This window comes from Leptonychotes weddellii, chromosome 5, assembly GCF_054177405.1.
Source record: "Leptonychotes weddellii isolate Sample4059 chromosome 5, ASM5417740v2, whole genome shotgun sequence".
NCBI lineage: Eukaryota > Metazoa > Chordata > Mammalia > Carnivora > Phocidae > Leptonychotes > Leptonychotes weddellii.
Window position 1 is genome coordinate 31,989,607 of NC_138373.1, and position 16,214 is coordinate 32,005,820.

At 49.7% G+C, this 16,214-nt stretch overlaps 1 protein-coding gene and 1 long non-coding RNA gene across 3 annotated transcripts in view; one reads left to right on the forward strand and one right to left on the reverse strand.

Moving 5' to 3' along the window:
* The first annotated feature begins 4,682 nt into the window (after window positions 1-4,682).
* The window catches only part of C5H16orf89 (chromosome 5 C16orf89 homolog), a 12,332-nt gene continuing 800 nt past the window's right edge, over window positions 4,683-16,214 (forward strand). The window contains exons 1-7 of one of the 2 annotated variants that reach the window (XM_081820101.1): window positions 4,683-4,981; window positions 8,772-8,921; window positions 9,906-10,056; window positions 11,101-11,218; window positions 12,452-12,587; window positions 13,393-13,497; window positions 14,593-14,676. In XM_081820101.1, the coding sequence (XP_081676227.1) occupies window positions 4,771-4,981; window positions 8,772-8,921; window positions 9,906-10,056; window positions 11,101-11,218; window positions 12,452-12,587; window positions 13,393-13,497; window positions 14,593-14,676 (955 nt within the window). In that variant the 5' untranslated portion in view covers window positions 4,683-4,770. The remainder of the gene's footprint in view (window positions 4,982-8,771; window positions 8,922-9,905; window positions 10,057-11,100; window positions 11,219-12,451; window positions 12,588-13,392; window positions 13,498-14,592; window positions 14,677-16,214) is intronic. The other variant, XM_081820102.1, reaches the window with a different exon arrangement.
* Window positions 13,438-16,214, reverse strand: part of LOC145721593 (uncharacterized) — an 11,023-nt gene continuing 8,246 nt past the window's right edge. The window contains exon 3 of the long non-coding RNA XR_014145367.1: window positions 13,438-13,552. This is a non-coding gene — a long non-coding RNA (uncharacterized LOC145721593). The remainder of the gene's footprint in view (window positions 13,553-16,214) is intronic.

Here is a 16,214-nt window from a genome sequence, read left to right on the forward strand (position 1 = left end):
AAATCTTAAAAAAACAAAAAACTCCCTTTTGCTGTTAGAAGTCAGGAGAGTGACCTGCCTTGGAGGAGGGGGTGTGAGTGGGAGGGGGCCAATACGGAGCTGGTGGAATAGGGCTCGTCATGTTGTCTTTCTGGATCTGGGTGCTGGCGAGGTGGGTGTGGTCCTTTTGAGAAAATTCATTAAGCAGCAAACTTGTTCATTTTTCAGGACCTATGTTGTACTTGAATAAAATGTTTATAAAGAGAAAGGGAAAAGGACAAAGAAGGGACGATGGACTCTGAAAAACAAACTGAGGGTTCTAGAGGGGAGGGGGTAGGAGGATGGGTTAGCCTGGTGATGGGTATTAAAGAGGGCACGTTCTGCATGGAGCACTGGGTGTTATGCACACACAATGAATCATGGAACACTACATCAAAAACTAATGATGTAATGTATGGTGATTAACATAACAATAAAAAATTTTTTAAAAAAAAGATTTCAAGTATATGTGGTTAAGAAGGAAAATTTTTCCCACTGACCTTCTCATTTTACCTCCTAAAGTAGTCACACTCAAGAGTTTAGTGTGTGTCCATGGGAGAGCCTTTTAACTTTGAAAGGGGTCTTCTTGCTGGGAAACATTGAGAGCATTTTGGTGAAGCCACCCTCACTGCCCTCAAGCTGCTTCACTCACTCATGCACTGGACAAAGAAACAAAACAGCACCTCCTCCTTTGATAAGAGCCTAGACAGGGCAGCACCTTGCAGATGTGGTTCCCATGTCCCTAGAGCCCAGCTCAAGACTTGGCATGTGTGTCTCATTTGCTTCTCACAATAGCCTTGTGAGTCCTTTTTTTTTTTACCAATAAGAACATTGAAGATCACACCATTAGTATGTGACAGAGGCAGGGCTTGAAAATTTAGCTAAAGAGGGTAAGGAAAGATGAGTAAATGTGGGAGGGATAGGCAGACAGATGAGGGCAGCCTCTTTAGTCCCTCAGTTGCAGGTGCAAGGGCTGGGGGCTGGAGTACACACCCTGCCCAGTCTGTCCACACTCTTTTGGTGGGATGCAGCTGGGATCTGGAGACCTCAGCCTTGTGGGTTTCATGATCTTGAGCAAGTCATTCTCCATCAGTTGACTTTCCTGACCTGTAATTAAAGGAGGGGACTTCCCATCTCAGACAGCCCCTCCTGCTCTGATGATCTAAGAGGACAAGGACCAGGTGCCATGGTTATGACAAACCAAGAGTAAATGCTGTGCTCTAGAAGATGAAACCCTGGTTGGCAAAGGAGTCAGGATTGCTTCTCTAGGGAGAAAGGAGCAAGATGCATCAACAGCCAGAGGTGCTGCCTGCCCATTTGACATACATCACATGTGAAATTCAGTCCTTCCAAAGGTCAGGAGGATATTGTTTCCCCTTCCAGAGACCAGAGGTTGAACCCTAGCAGGATCACCTGATGGTTAAGATGTGGACTCAGGCGTTTGAATTCCTGCATCACCTCATACTAGCTGTGAGACACTAGGTCACAAGAAATCATTTACCCTGTCCCCTAGAGCCTCAGATTTTAAGTTATAAAAGGGGATAAGAATAGGACCCACTTGCATGCCTGGGCAGCTCAGTCGGTTAAGCATCTGCCTTCGGCTCAGGTCATGATTTGAGAATCCTGGGATCGAGCCCCACATTGGGCTCCCTGCTCAGTGGGGAGTCTGCTTCTTCCTCTCCCTCTCCCTTTGTGCTCTCTCTCTTTCTCTCAGGTAAATAAATAAAATCTTTTGTTTTGTTTTAAAGATTTTATTTATTTATTTGACAGAGAGATACACAGCGAGAGAGGGAACACAAGCAGGGGGAGTGGAAGAGAGAGAAGCAGGCTTCCCACTGAGCAGGGAGCCCGATGCGGGGCTCGATCCCAGGACCCTGGGACCATGACCTGAGCCGAAGGCAGACGCTTAACCATCTGAGCCACCCAAGCGCCCCTAAATAAATAAAATCTTAAAAAAAAAAAAAAAGAATAGGACCCACTTCAGAGGCTGTTGTAAGGATTAACTGAAGTGATGATAGTGACAAACTTCACCTGGAACATTCATTCTCAATGACGCACCCAAGGGAATAAAAAATGGTTGTTGGGGAGGGAAAGAAACTTAACTCTATGTATAAGGCACAGATATAGATAGAGTACACAAAGATGTAGTATAACTGCAGTATTAAAATGTCAGGGGGTGACCACACAAAAACATGAGGAACGCTCATACATCACTGGTAAGAATGTCAGATGATGCAGCCCCTGTGGAAAATATTTTGGTGGTTCCTCAGTAAGGCAAACATAGAGTCATCACAGGATCCAGCAACTGCATCCTAGGTATATCCCCAAGAAAACTGAAGACGGGTGTTGAAACAAAAACTTATAAACAAATGTTTATTGTAGCATTAATCACAATAGCGGAAAGATGGAAACAACTCATATGTCCATCACCTGATAAATGAATAGGACATAATGTGATCTAGCCATACAATGGGATGTTATTCAGCCATAAAAAGGAATGAAGTCCTGATTCATGCTACAACATGGATGAACCTGGAAAACATTATGCTGAATGAAGGCAGTCAGACACAAAAGGTCACATGTTAAATAACTCCCCATTTCTATGAAATGTCCAGAATGGGCAAATCCATAGAAATTGAAGGTAGATTTGTGGTTGCCAGGGGCTGGGCAGTTTGAGGAGGCAGGGGTGGGAGTGGAGAGTGACTGCTAATGGGGATGGGTTTCTTTTGGGGAGAACGAAAATGTTTCAGAATCAGACTGTGGTGGTGGTTGAGCAACCTCGTGAATCTACTTTAAAAGACATTGCCGATGGGGCGCCTGGGTGGCTCAGTCGTTAAGCGTCTGCCTTCGGCTCAGGTCATGATCCCAGGGTCCTGGGATCGAGCCCCGCATCGGGCTCCCTTCTCGGCGGGAAGCCTGCTTCTCCCTCTCCCACCTCCCCTGCTTATGTTCCCTCTCTCGCTGTGTCTCTCTGTGTCAAATAAATAAATAAAATCTTTAAAAAAATAAAAAAATAAAAATAAATAAAAGACATTGCCGAATTGTACACTTTAAAAGGGTGAATTTTATGGTATGTAAATTATATCTCAATAAAGCTGTCATTTTTAAATGTTCAGGAAAAAAATGTATAAAAAGGCTGATGGGGGTGGGGGAGGGAGGGACAAGAATGAAATTAAATGGTTGACCTACAGCGTGCCCACAAGGAGTCAAGATGCATATTTTAGTGGCGGTATTTTTATAATTTTTTTTACAGATCTGTAATCTGTTAACTGAAGCCCTTGGGGCCAGATATGTTTCTGCATTCAGAACTTTAGATTTTAGAAAGGCAATGTGGTGCATGTACATGTAACCATCCAGCAAGGTTCAGGACAGCACCCAGTAAACCAACATTAAAATTTCTGCATGGGGTGCACCTGGGTGGCTCAGTTGGTGGAACATCCAACTCTTGGTTTTGGCTCAGGTCGTGATCTCGGGGTCATGGGATCGAGCCCCATGTGGGGCTCCCCACTCAGTGGGGAGTCTGCTTCCCTCTCTCTCTCTCTCTCCTCCTCCTCTCCCTCTGCCCCCCCGCCGCTTGAGCTCTCTCTCTAAAATAAATGCATAAATGTTTAAAAAAAAAATTTCTGCAGAGAAAAAGATATGCTTTCACAATGAATGAGCCAAAGAAGGGCTCTAAGTCTTCACTATCCAATACAGCAGCCGCATGTGATTGTCGGGCTCTTGAAATGAGGCTAGCCTGTGTTGAAATGTGCCTCAAGTGTAAAATGCCAGATTTCAAAGACTTCATTTGAGAAAACTGATATTAAAAAAAAATGTTACAGGGGCGCCTGGGTGGCTCAGTCGGTTAAGCGACTGCCTTCAGCTCGGGTCATGATCCTGGAGTCCCGGGATCGAGTCCCACATGGGGCTCCCTGCTTGGCGGGGAGTCTGCTTCTCCCTCTGACCCTCGCCCTTCCTATGCTCTCTCTCTCTCTCTCAAATAAATAAAAAATCTTAAAAATATATAAAATAAAAAAATGTTACAAAGTTACTCATTTGATATTGATTACAAGTTGCAATGATGTTTTGGATCCACTGGTTCAAATAAAATAGATCATTAAAATTCATTTCACCTGGGGCACTGGGTGGCTCAGTCAGTGAAGTGTCTGACTCTTGATTTCAGCTCAGGTCTTGACCTTAGGGTTGTGAGTTTGGGCCCCCTGTTGGGCTCCAAGCTGGGGCTACTAGAAAATATTTAAGTGCCCACGTGGCTTGCCTTTGCAGCTCATATTCTGTTTCTACTGGGCAGGAGATGCCCTAAGGAATCTTCTGTCAGTTCTGGTAGATGTGCCTTCAAATAAGCTTATCCCAAACGTATTTAAACAAAAAAAAACAAAAAGCAAAGACCTTTAAGTTTCCGTGCTTTAGATTTCTGGAGTATAACTGCAATTGGTAGATCCAAGATGTAGCCCATGGGCCTGGAGAATCAGGAATGAGGAAGAAAGGGTGGGACCTTGCAGCCAGCTGGCTCCACTCCAGGGCTGGCCTGACCGCTGCCCACCGCCCCCCGCCCAGCCCCCGCAGGCAGACCCCTCCAGTGGCCCTTCCCATGGCCCTCTGCCCAGGCCACCCCAAGCTGCTGGGTCAGCCCCGCCCGCCAATTGTCTCCAGCTCTGCAGGGGAGGGACAAGGAGGAAGGGACAGGAGGAGGGTATGTGGGGGTGAGCTGCCCGAGGCTGAACCACTCGACCAGCCTCAGGCAGCGGGCCAGCCATGTCCAGCCCAGGGCTCACGCTCCTGCTCTTGCTGATGGCAACACCACCACCTCTGCAGCCCTCCTCACTGGCACCACCGGACACCCCAGAGGGCAAGGCCGCCATCGTGGGCCTTATCCTCTCAGCGCTGGAGAGAGCCACCTCCTTCCTGAAGAAGAGGCTGCCTGAAATCAACTTAGACGGCGTGGTGGGGTTCCGGGTGCTGGAAGGTGGGTGCACTCCCGTTCTCCTGGACTGGCCACCGGAAAACCAGTTCTCAGCCAGTCACCTCCTTGCTCTGCTGGAAGGCTTGCTCCTTTTGGGTGTTTTGGGGCCCTGCTATACTCAATTATTTTAGAAGCAAAAAGGATTCAGAAACCACATGGGAAAAGATTTGGAAATTATTATTTTCCTGGGAGGAAATGATTCGTTTGACAGTGCTAATCCTGATATGTCATGAACAAGATGGGCAGAGGGAGTGTGCCCTTTCAAGGGGCATTTATGGGAGGGCGGCTGTGGACAAAACCAGGAACCCTCAAGATCAGGCTCCAACTCCATTCCCCCACTTCCAGCCAAAGCCACCTGAAGGCTCCAAGAAAAGAGCCAAGTGTTTGTTCAGCTTTCAGGGATATAAGATCCTCTAGAAGACCTGGCAATAGGCCAAGGCAAACAGGGAACCACCCAACACACACTTCAGGTTGCAGGAAGCTCCTCTCTGAAGGCCACCTTGACCTAAGTGACAAAGAGCTGACTTGGTATCAGCCTGGGGCTCTGGCTGGCCCCCCTTTCACATCACCCCCTCTGGGTGGCCAGTGCAGCTTGCCACCCCCACCCACCTGGACTCCAGGTCCCAGCAGGAGGAGGGGCTCTGGGACAGGTCTGCTTCTGTGCCTGGCCTCCCGGTGTCCTCCCCACATCCCTGAGCCTCCAGGTGGCATCCTGGAGACCCCCAAGATCCAAGATCTCTCAGGCTAGGACCAGGGTCTCCATTTAATCCCAGCCCTGTCCTATAATGCCTCTAGAAATGAATAATAGTAATAAACCACAGGCCTGGCTTCCCCATTAGGCACAGGATATTTACAGAGGCCCATGAAAATGTTTTGATTTTTCTTTTTTCTTTTTTTTTTTTATTTGAGAGAGAGCGTGTGTGTGTGAGAGAGAGAGAGAGCATGAGCAGGGGAGAGGGGCAGAGGGAGAGGGAGAAGCAGATTCCCCACTCAGCAGGGAGCCTGATGCGGGGCTCAATCCCAGGACCCTGAGATCATGACCTGAGCCGAAGGCAGACACTTAACCGACTGACCCACCCAGGCGCCCTGTTTTGATTGCTGTTAAAGTCAGAAGGAATAAAAATGAACTTTTAAATCAAGGAGAATATTCTAATATATAATATCAACATATCCATCTTTATCCTAATATAGTCGTAAGACTGTAAGACTTTAATCTATTTTTTTCTTAAAGGGGCCCACAAAGCCTGGCATGTGGCCTGGCAAATGTGCCTTTGGATGTTACCTGGGTACTGACTGCATGTAATCGCCAAACAGCCTAGAGAGGGAAGTGCTCTGTTTTGCTCTCTCTGCAGGTGGGGACTCTGAGGCACAGAGAGGTTCAGTAACCTCCCTACGCCTCACAGCTGATAGGCAGGGGGTCTAGTACTCAAATCCACCTGCTCTAACAGCCCTTGATGGGAGGGTGGGCATTGTATTGACTTTTCTGACCACCCTAGATGCCAGGCACAGCACTGGGCTCCATCCAAGCAGCAGTTGAATAAACATTCCTGGAACAAGGCAACAGGCTTTTGTCAATAGCCATCCCATGGGCCTGTTGTTTCCTTATGGAGAGAGAAGGGAAGGGCAGGTGGTTCCCTTGGCCATGTGCTTTGTGGGGTCAATGAGATAATAAAAGATAAGGTTCACTAAGTACCCACTACGCACTGGCACAATGTAAACGCTCGTGTGGGGTATTTCACTGACTTCTCCCCACAATCCTTGAAGTAAGTTCATTATGGTTGTCCCCTTTTTACCAAGGAGGGGACAGGCTTTAGAGAATGTCCAAGGTCACACAGCAAGCAAGTGTAGGCAGTGGGCTTAGAACCCTGCTTTGTCTGACTCAGCGCCCATTGTCTGAATCACTACAGGGTCAAGGTGGCTGGGAAGGAGGGAAGCGACGGCCCAAGCCGACACCACACAACAGCCTTAGACCAGGGCCACCCCCTCCTCTCCTCTCCACAGCTCTGCCCTATCCCTTTGCAATAACCTACTGATGCATAACAAATTCTCCCTGAATTTAGCTGCATAAAACAACACAATAGTTACCATCTCACCATTTCTGTTGGTCAGGAATCTGGGAACAGTTGGTCTAGGTGGTTCTGGCTCAGGGTCTCACATGGGGTTGGAGTCAAGATGTTGGCCAGGGGTGTGATCATCTGAAGGCTTGACTGGGGCCGGAGGAACCACCCCGTTCACTCCCAGGCCTGGCAAGTTAGTGCTGGCAGGTTCCTGGAGGCCTCAGCTACTCACCATGTGACCTCGCCGTACGGCTACTTGTGTGCCCTCACAACATGGCCTCCGGCTTCCCCCAGAGCAAGTGACCTCAGAGAGAGCAAGGTAGAAGGCTCAACGTCTTTTACAACCAAGCTTTGGAGGTCACACACCATCATTTCCCCAATTTGTTATTGGTTTCGAGGGTCAGCCCCATACTGTGCAGGAGGGGCTTGAAAGGGTGTGAAAACCAGCTGGCTGCCACAGCACTCACATGAGGGTCCTATCTTCATTCTCAGCCTCCCGGGACAGAGAGAAGAGCTTCACGTTCTGGGGGGTCCAGTAGCAACAAGATACTTGTTGATCTCCCAAATCCTTTCTGCTTGGGGCTAGGCAAGTGGACGTTGACCCTAAGAGAGAAAAGGGTCCCTCCAGCTGCCCCTGCCAGCCAGGAGGGTGATCCAGAAGGTGGCAGCAGCAGCCGCACAGGCAGGGACAAATATACCACCATGAGGCCAGATTGGGTGAACCTCACTGCTGACTTGGCTACCCCTTCTGGGTGCCAGCACAATACCCTCCACCTGAGCCAGGCAGTCTGGAACAAGTCTTCGGAAGCAGGTGGCCTAGGTTCAAGTGCGGGGAGAGAACCAAGACTGGAGAAGAGTGTTACGGAGCCCATCACCCCACAAGACTTGCTTAGCACCCTCTTAAACCTCATCCGCCCTCCCCATCAAAGTTCTCTACCTGAACTCAGGCCATCTCTCACCCTCTTGGCCCTGTGCTGAGGCTTTCCCTCACATCCCCTCTCTCGACCACCTCTTATCTCCCCACCATCACCATTTTCTCCCACCCCTGCAGAACCACTGCTACTCCAAAAGGCACCTCTGTGAAAATTAGAAAAAGATGTCTCCTTCCTCAAGTCACTTGCCTGCCATCTGCTGGAAAATTGTCTTAATACATTTACAAACCCATGATAGGAATATACGCTGCCCTTGTGCAGTATACAACCTGCTCAACTGTACACAGCAGCTCTTCACCCAGCATCTGAATCCCTTCCTCATTCCTGTACAGCAAACCTTAGATCTCCCTAATTAATACTTATAGCTAAACTTTATTAAGTGCTTACTTTGCACTGTGGACAATGCTAAGCCCTCTCTATGCATTAGTTCATTTAATCCTTACAACCCCCCACTCTAAGAAGTAAGGATCATCATTACCCCCATTTTATAGATGAAGCAAGTAAAATGGAAAGAAATTAAATATCTTTCTCTGGTCACCCAACAAGAAAATATTAGAGTCACGATCTGAACTCAGGCCCACCTCCAGAAATCAAACTCTTAGCTGCCAACTTCCAGCATACTAGCCCCACCCCCATCACCCAGCTGAGCCCCACAAGGCCTAATTTCCAATAAGTTCAGCCAATTCTTTCCTCTCAGGAACTGGAGGAGGCAGAGACGCTCACTAAGCATTATAAGTTAGGATAATCTTTCCTGCCCAAATGATTTGTCAATTGATGGAATGAATGAAGTCTTTTCTTTTCCAGTACAGCTAAAAGGTGTTCAGGAAAAGTGGGCCTGGGACCCCCAGCTGCAGTGGCCGAGCCTGCGTGTGGGGAAGCTGGTGGAAAAGCTAGTGCCTCTCCTTCACAGATCCATCTTCTACCTCAAGCTGAGTGACCCCAAGTACCTAAGAGGTAATAGCAGGGGGTAGAGTCCCATTACTTCAGGAACACAGCATCTGGGGGCACTCCTCCCGGTGAATGGTGGGGCAGAGTGGGGGGTGGCTGGGAGTAGGGAATGTGCCTCCCCTTATTCAGCTCACCCCAGGCTTGGGAGCCTTCATCCTAGACCAGAGGGGAGGGTCTGGTCTGTCCAGAGAGTGGGATATCTCAAAAGTAATTCAGCCCTTTGTGCACTAAATATAGTATCCTGCTAGTATCTCTCTGATCCACCCTATAAGCCTGGCGTGAATCATTCCTGGGGGTGATAGAAGCGGGCAACTTATAAAACCAGCCCCTCATGCTTGTCCAGCCTCCTAGAATCCCAGCTTCCAGTCAGGTGTGTGTGAGTGAATGGGGAGATGATTAGCCAGCACACCCTTCCTTCTCAGCAATGGCCAGGCTGCACATGACCACACGCCAGCCCTCTCTATGTAGCTCTGATCTCCACGTGCCCCATTCTCTCCCAGGCCTGGCCCTTAAGACCATCCCAACCTGTGTCACCCTAAAAGAAGTCCCTTGGCATCTGTTTTTGTTTTTGTTTTAAGATTTTATTTATTTATTTGAGAGAGAGAGAGCATGAGCTGTGGGGAGGGGCAGAGGGAGAGGGAGAAGCAGACTCCCTGCCTAGCAGGGAGCCAGACTCCGGGCTCGATCCCAGGACCTTGGGATCATGACCTGAGCCGAAGGCAGAAGCTTAACCGACTGAGCCACCCAGGTACCGCAATTCCTACTGATTAAAAAAAAAATTGTTTTAGAAGAGGAGCTTCCTGAGTGTTTCAAACATAATGTGCAACCAGCAGGCAAGGCTCAGAGTCCTGAGCAGGCTTGTGTGTGGTCAGGGCTACCTGGGCAGGGACACCCAATTCCTGGGCTTGGGCTGCAAGAGCCTGGGTACAGTTAGGCAAGGCATGGCCCACTGCTCCTGGGTGTTTTCCCCTCACCCCACCTCTCTCCCAGAGTTCCAGCCAATCATCCAGCCTGGGTTTTGGAAGCTTCCACATGCCTGGACCAGCACAGATGCTTCCATGGTCTACCCCACGTTTGAATCATGGGACTCCTTCTCAGAGGAACGCAGTGATTCGTGTCTGGTGCAGCTGCTGGGAACAGGGTGGGCCCCCTGCACTTGCCCCGCTTCCCAAAAGCCCAAAACCACTTGCTCCCCGCTTGTCCTCCTGTCCCACTTGCTTTCCAAGTCCCTGTGCAAAACCAGGCATAGCCACCACCCCACTAGCCACCCAGACACCAACCTTTCCCACCCTCATTGCACCTAAGCTGCACCCCCACTCCCTGCACTTCCCCCCCACACACCCCATTGGTCTCTCACACCAAAGGGATCCTTTCAAAAAACATATCTGAACATCCCGCCCCCAGTGTGAAGCTTCCTGTTGTTCTCAGAACAAAGCCCCAGCTCCTGCTGCCCTTCCAGGTCTCCAGGCCCCTCTAAACCAGCCCCTGGGGCTCTTGTCAGACTCCCAAAAGGACCTACTCTGTCCCACTTCTAAACCTTTACTGTGCCCGGCTGGCATTTGTGGGCCTCCTCCCACCCTGCCCCACCCCACCCCCCTGCCTAAGTAACCCTGCTTACACTTCAGGGCCACCTCCAGCATCCTTCCTCCAGAACCTTCCCTGACCCCACTGCACAAAGCTGACCTCTCCGAGTAGGCGGGTTCTCCTAGCACCACTGGTAGCCATAGATACAATTTACATTTGTCTAGGGTTTTGCCTCCCTCCCTGGGCTGTAGGTCTCTGCAAGCAGGAGTACAGCCTAGTTAAGCTCACCATTTCATCCTGCTGTGCAATAGGCTTGGAGCCAGCCCTGAATCAGCCCTAGGTTCAGAGAACTGCTGTATAGGGCAGTGACGGGAAAGACCGTACTTGGGAGTCCCACGGAGCAATAGCAAGTCACAGCCCCCTGGAGCTCAACCAACCCAGGATAACTCCAGGGTCGCCTCCCCTGTGCTGGGGTGCTGATTTAGCAAATCAAGACACAGTACCCCTGTGTGCTATCCAGCAACCCCTTGTGCACAGCTGGGTGCCTGGAGCCTACTGGGGTTCTAATAACTAGTGGGGGAACAGGGACCAGGGAAGACTCCATGTTCCCAGGCTTCCTTTAGGGCATCCTTCTCTGGGGCCTGAACCACTTCTTCCCCAGGACAGACAGCAGCCAGCCCTGCAGGCTCTCAGACTTCTGCAGGACCCTCATGACCAAGCCCGGCTGCTCAGGCTACTGCCTGTCCCACCAGCTGCTCTTCTTTCTCTTGGCAAGAATGGTAAGTGCCCGGCGGGGGCCAGCCACGCACATAGAGGAGAGAGAAAGATAAAAAGGGGCTTGTGGCAGTGTGGTTTGTGTGCTACACACCAAGAAAATAAGCAGGGTTTTGGACTTGTGCTTTGGACATCAGGAGGGAGAAGTAAGAGTAGCCTGCCATCTGTCCGATATAACATTGAACCAAACTGCGGGGGGCGGGGGGGGGCAGGATTTGGGATTCTCATTGGACAGATCGAATTGCATGCTAAACTGGGTCGTAGGCATCAGGAAAACAAAGAGAAAGAGTAAAAGAGAAGCAGCAGAAAGAACTCAGTAAACAGTAACAAATGGAAAAGGATTTAGAACATCTGGTCCATAGCAGCTTCTAGAAAACCAAACCAAGACAAACCAGCCCCACCCCCACCTCTGCAGCACCCAATGCTCTTCCAAGCCCAAGAGCTCAAACTTCACTAAATAATGATAATTTTTAAACATATGTATTTCCCCATATAGAAAACTAAGGCTCATTATCTCCATTGAAAGAGGTTATTCCATGTGCAGAAATTCTTGGCTGAGAAGGTACTTAATGTTTTAGGTAGGTTTTTAGAAAAAATTTTTTATTATTTATTTGCAAGCTGTCACTATCCAGTATTTCTGTAAATACAATAAAAATCAAATTACGAGGAATATTATTAGATTCAACAGGTAGAAAGCTACTCTGACACATTGTTACAGAAATTGCCAAAGCCCCTTCTCATCTCCTGTTCTGTCCCTGAGACCGGTCCATGGCCCACACTTTGAGCAGCACTGAAGCTAGCCAGCTGGGTTAGCCTGGAATCTGAATGTGACAGCAGCTAATGGCTATAACGCTCCAGTGTCAGGCCTGTGTTGGGCACTTCCTAACTATGGTACCACCCGTCCAAGTGAGCACCTCTGGTGCAGATCCCAGACACATCGCCCTTTCCCTGTGGCTAAGACCCTTGAGGCTCAGAAAGGTTAACTTAGCAAGCTAAGGTCACACAGCCCCTGAGTGGATGAGCCGGGACTCAAACCCAGCTCTTTCTGATCCCCCCCGCCCCCCACCGGGATAGAGTCCCAAGCGGTCCAGGGATGTAAATGGGGAAGAAATTCTGGGAAAAGGGGAAAGACCTGCCCCAAAGGCAGCCACCTACCAGACCATCTCAGAACTAGAAGTCTTCCCCTATAGCAGAGTGCAGGTCTGTCACCCATCCTTCTGGCTGTTTGTTCCCCTCAGAAAGGATGCACAGGGGGACTGTTCTGCCAGGGCCAGCACTACATGAACCTCTTTTGTGCCAACATGATGGACCTGAACCGGAGAGCTGAGGCCATCGGATATGCCTACCCCACCCGGGACATCTTCATGGAGAACAGTGAGCCCTGGCATTCCTCTCTGGGGACAAAGCAGAGGGGTGTGCCTGCACGCGCAAACGCACACACACACACAGTAGGGCTGCCAGATTTAGCAAATAAAAATACAGGGTGCCCAAGTAAATTTGAACTTCAGATAAACTGAATATATATTTTTAGTATAAGTTTATCCTGAACATTCCCTGATTTGTGCTTATGCTTTAAAATTTGCGTTTGTGTTTATTGGACACTCAAATTTAACTGGGCATCCTATATTTTATCTGCCATGATGTGACTGCTTCCTGCCCCGAAAGGCCGACCTAGTGATGGAGCTCTGGACTGACAGGCTAGCTCAGAGATGAGGCAGAAAAGGGGTCTCTGAGTGGCTGCTCCTTGGCTTGGGTGTCTAGATCCCTCTACTGACCCTCTTTTTTTTTTTTTTTAAAGATTTTATTTATTTATTTGAGAGAGAGAGAATGAGAGAGAGAAAGCACATGAGAGGGGGGAGGGTCAGAGGGAGAAGCAGACTCCCCGCCGAGCAGGGAGCCCGATGAGGGACTCGATCCCGGGACTCCAGGATCATGACCTGAGCCGAAGGCAGTCCTTTAACCAACTGAGCCACCCAGGCGCCCCCTGACCCTGACTCTTAAGGGACTCCCATGAAGGCCCTAAATGGGAGGCAGGACCTAGCCTGGCAGCTGCCTTCTTCCAGCCACTACACTGAGTACCCACCCACTGGCGGGAGGAGGCAGGGGGCACTGTGCAGCCTTGGGCAGTGGGAGCAGGTGGGTCTGGGGGACAGGCCTGTAGAGGGTCTTTTGCTTCCAGTCATGTTCTGTGGAATCGGTGGCTTCTTGGATTTCTACAAGCTCCGGTGGCTGGAGGCCATTCTCAACTGGCAGAAGCCGCAGGAAGGATGCTTCGGGAGGCCTGGTGAGCTGCACTTCCACCCTGGCTGGGAGCGGGACGCTGGTAGGGGGCTGGGTTTCTAGGCCGAGTGAAGAAAGGTGATACAGTGGTCTTAGTGGCTCAGAGAGAGATTCGCAACATGTATATGCATGCAAACACGCATGTGAACACACACATATGGAAATGGGCTTGGACCTTTGGACGCCAAAATTTTGCAGGGTGGGAGACAGTCTCGTTGGAAGATGTTGGCCCCCTGCACCTGCATGAACAAATCTATTGCTTTAGTGAGTATCCCCTGAGCACCTGCTCTGTACCAGACACTGTTCTAGGCTCCAGGGAATACTAGGGCCCTGAAGAAGAGAGGCAGAAACCATCTAAATTAACCAATAAGTGAGATAATTGCAAGTTCTGATAAGGGCTGTGAAGGAGACAACAGGCTGAGAAAGAAAAGAATATGGAAGAAGGTTCTTTGGGCAGGAGTATTCAGGGGAGACGTCTGGAGCAGGTGACATAGAAGCAGAGGCAGACAGGACACAGCCCCTTTCCAGTTGTGTGACAATGGGCAGCTGGTCCTCTTTGCAGTAAGTCACTTCACCTCGCTAAGCCTTGATTTCCTCATCTGTAAATAAATTAGTATAATAATCTCCTTTCTGAGCTGTGAAGAGTAGACATAATATATGGGAAAGCACCTGTCCTGTGCATGGTACAGAGGCGGCTCCCAATAAATGCTGAAGCTTGGGATGCTCAAGGAGGCAAAGCTTTTGAAATAAGAGCGTCTGTTCTCAAAATTGAGGAGTCGATAAAAATGCAGATTCTCAGGCCCCCAGACCTACAGATTCAGCAGGTAGAAGGTGGGCCTGTGGAACTTGCATTTTTAAGAAGCTCCTCCTGCTGTTCTGATGTGGGTGGTTGGGGGACTACAACTGGAGAAACATCAGTAGATGACAAATTTAGGCAGTGTGTAAGGATCTGCAGACAGGCACTCAAGGAACCTTCTGGAAGGACCTCCAGATTCAAGAGAAGACCTGAGTTGCTTGAGGTGTTGTGAGGGGGAGGAGGTTTGGTGAGTAATGTGTGAAAACCCATCTCAAGAAGGTCACTTTCCTACTCTTCTCCCAGCTGCTGAAGATGAATTATCAAAAGCCATTCAACGCCAACAGCATGTTTTGAGGAGAGTGAAGAGGCGAGAAAAACAATTTACAGGTAATGAAAATACCCGGGAGCCTTCTGGGCATGAAACCAAGACACCCCAGAAAGGCTGCACACAGACTGACGTCAGTGGAAATGTGCCTTGCCATCCCTTCAGGGCCGGGTCTGGGAAGTGGAGGGCAGGGTAAGAAGTGGGAGTCCAGAGATCTTGTCTCCAGGGAAAAGAACATAAAAGAAGTTGCAGCGTGTTACTGAAAATCACAGAGATCACCCCCTCTCCGTCAAGGTCAAGTCAGAAAACCAGAACCTGCACCAGGAACTTGAGGCAGAGGGAATTTAATGTAGGGAACTCTTCTCAGAGGTGTTCCAAGAGGTGAACCCAGAAAAGTGAGAAAACCCAGAGATTAACCACTGCAAGAAGCCACTACTCTCCCCGGAGGCAGAGCTGGAGGGACTGTGGAGCAAGGTGGGGTTAGCAGAGCCTGCAGGGGTTGGACATGGAGGAGGCAAAGACGGGGAGAAATACCCCGTCTTCTGCCCTCTTTCAGCCTCTGTCTGCTATTGCTCAAACCTAACCAGAAGCTGATGAGCAAGGCATCCTGGGAAATGTAGTTTGGAAGGGTCAGTGCACTGTGGTTTGGAGCGAGAAAGGGCAGGAGGGAATCTGAGCCAACAGGCAAGTGACCAGTGCAATCCCCATGGCCACGTGTCCGGATGTCCCCAGCTTACACCTCTTGCCCTGGAGCCATTATGAATAGTGCCCCCTTTCCTCCCCAAAGTGTCTTGGTTGAGATGATAACTTATGTGATCAGTCCACCAGTGTAGAGAAACCGAGAGTCAGATACAGTTATATGGAGAAGGGAAGATAGGCAAGATTTAATATGGGAGGGAGGGAAGGATAAAGAAGGAAGAGAAGACCTGATTCATTTTTTTGTTAATAAAAAATAAATAACTGCAAGACAGAAGCAGGAAAGGAGGTAGAATAGCCAGCCCCCTTAGTAGATGCCCAGCATAGGTTGGTAAACGATCCAGTAACTAAATGTCTCCCCATGAGCCCCACTGTAGCCTCATCATCTGCCTGCAGGTAGACAAGAGAAGGGAGTGGAAGCCCAAATCCAAAGGCTGGGCTGGGGAAGGGTGAGAAGTTCTCAGGAGACTTCCAGAGGCCCCTGACACAGGGGCCTGTGACTACCCACGGCCAGCTGGTAGGCTGCCCCCTAGAGGCAGACAGCTGGACTGTAGGACCGACCTGAGGGCTGGAGAGGGAGCTGCAGAAAGGCCCGAGGTCCTTCTTGGGCCCCTGCAGATTGACAAGTCTGGAAAACTCCCCAGGAGGGAGTGGTGCTTTCTTTCCTTCTGGTGCACACCCCCTGCACACCCATGGACCAGGGGGAAGCCAGCGTGGAGATTTGGAGCACAGGATTTGAAATCATGCTGTCAAAGTTCGAATCTGCTTCTTCCTCACGGTGGGGGTCACTCGACCTCTCTGAGCCTCAGTTTCTTTATCTGTAAGATAGGGACCTAACAGTGCCTCCTTCATAGAGCTCTTGGGGGTTAGTATCAGATCACTGTACAAAGCACGCTCCATGGTA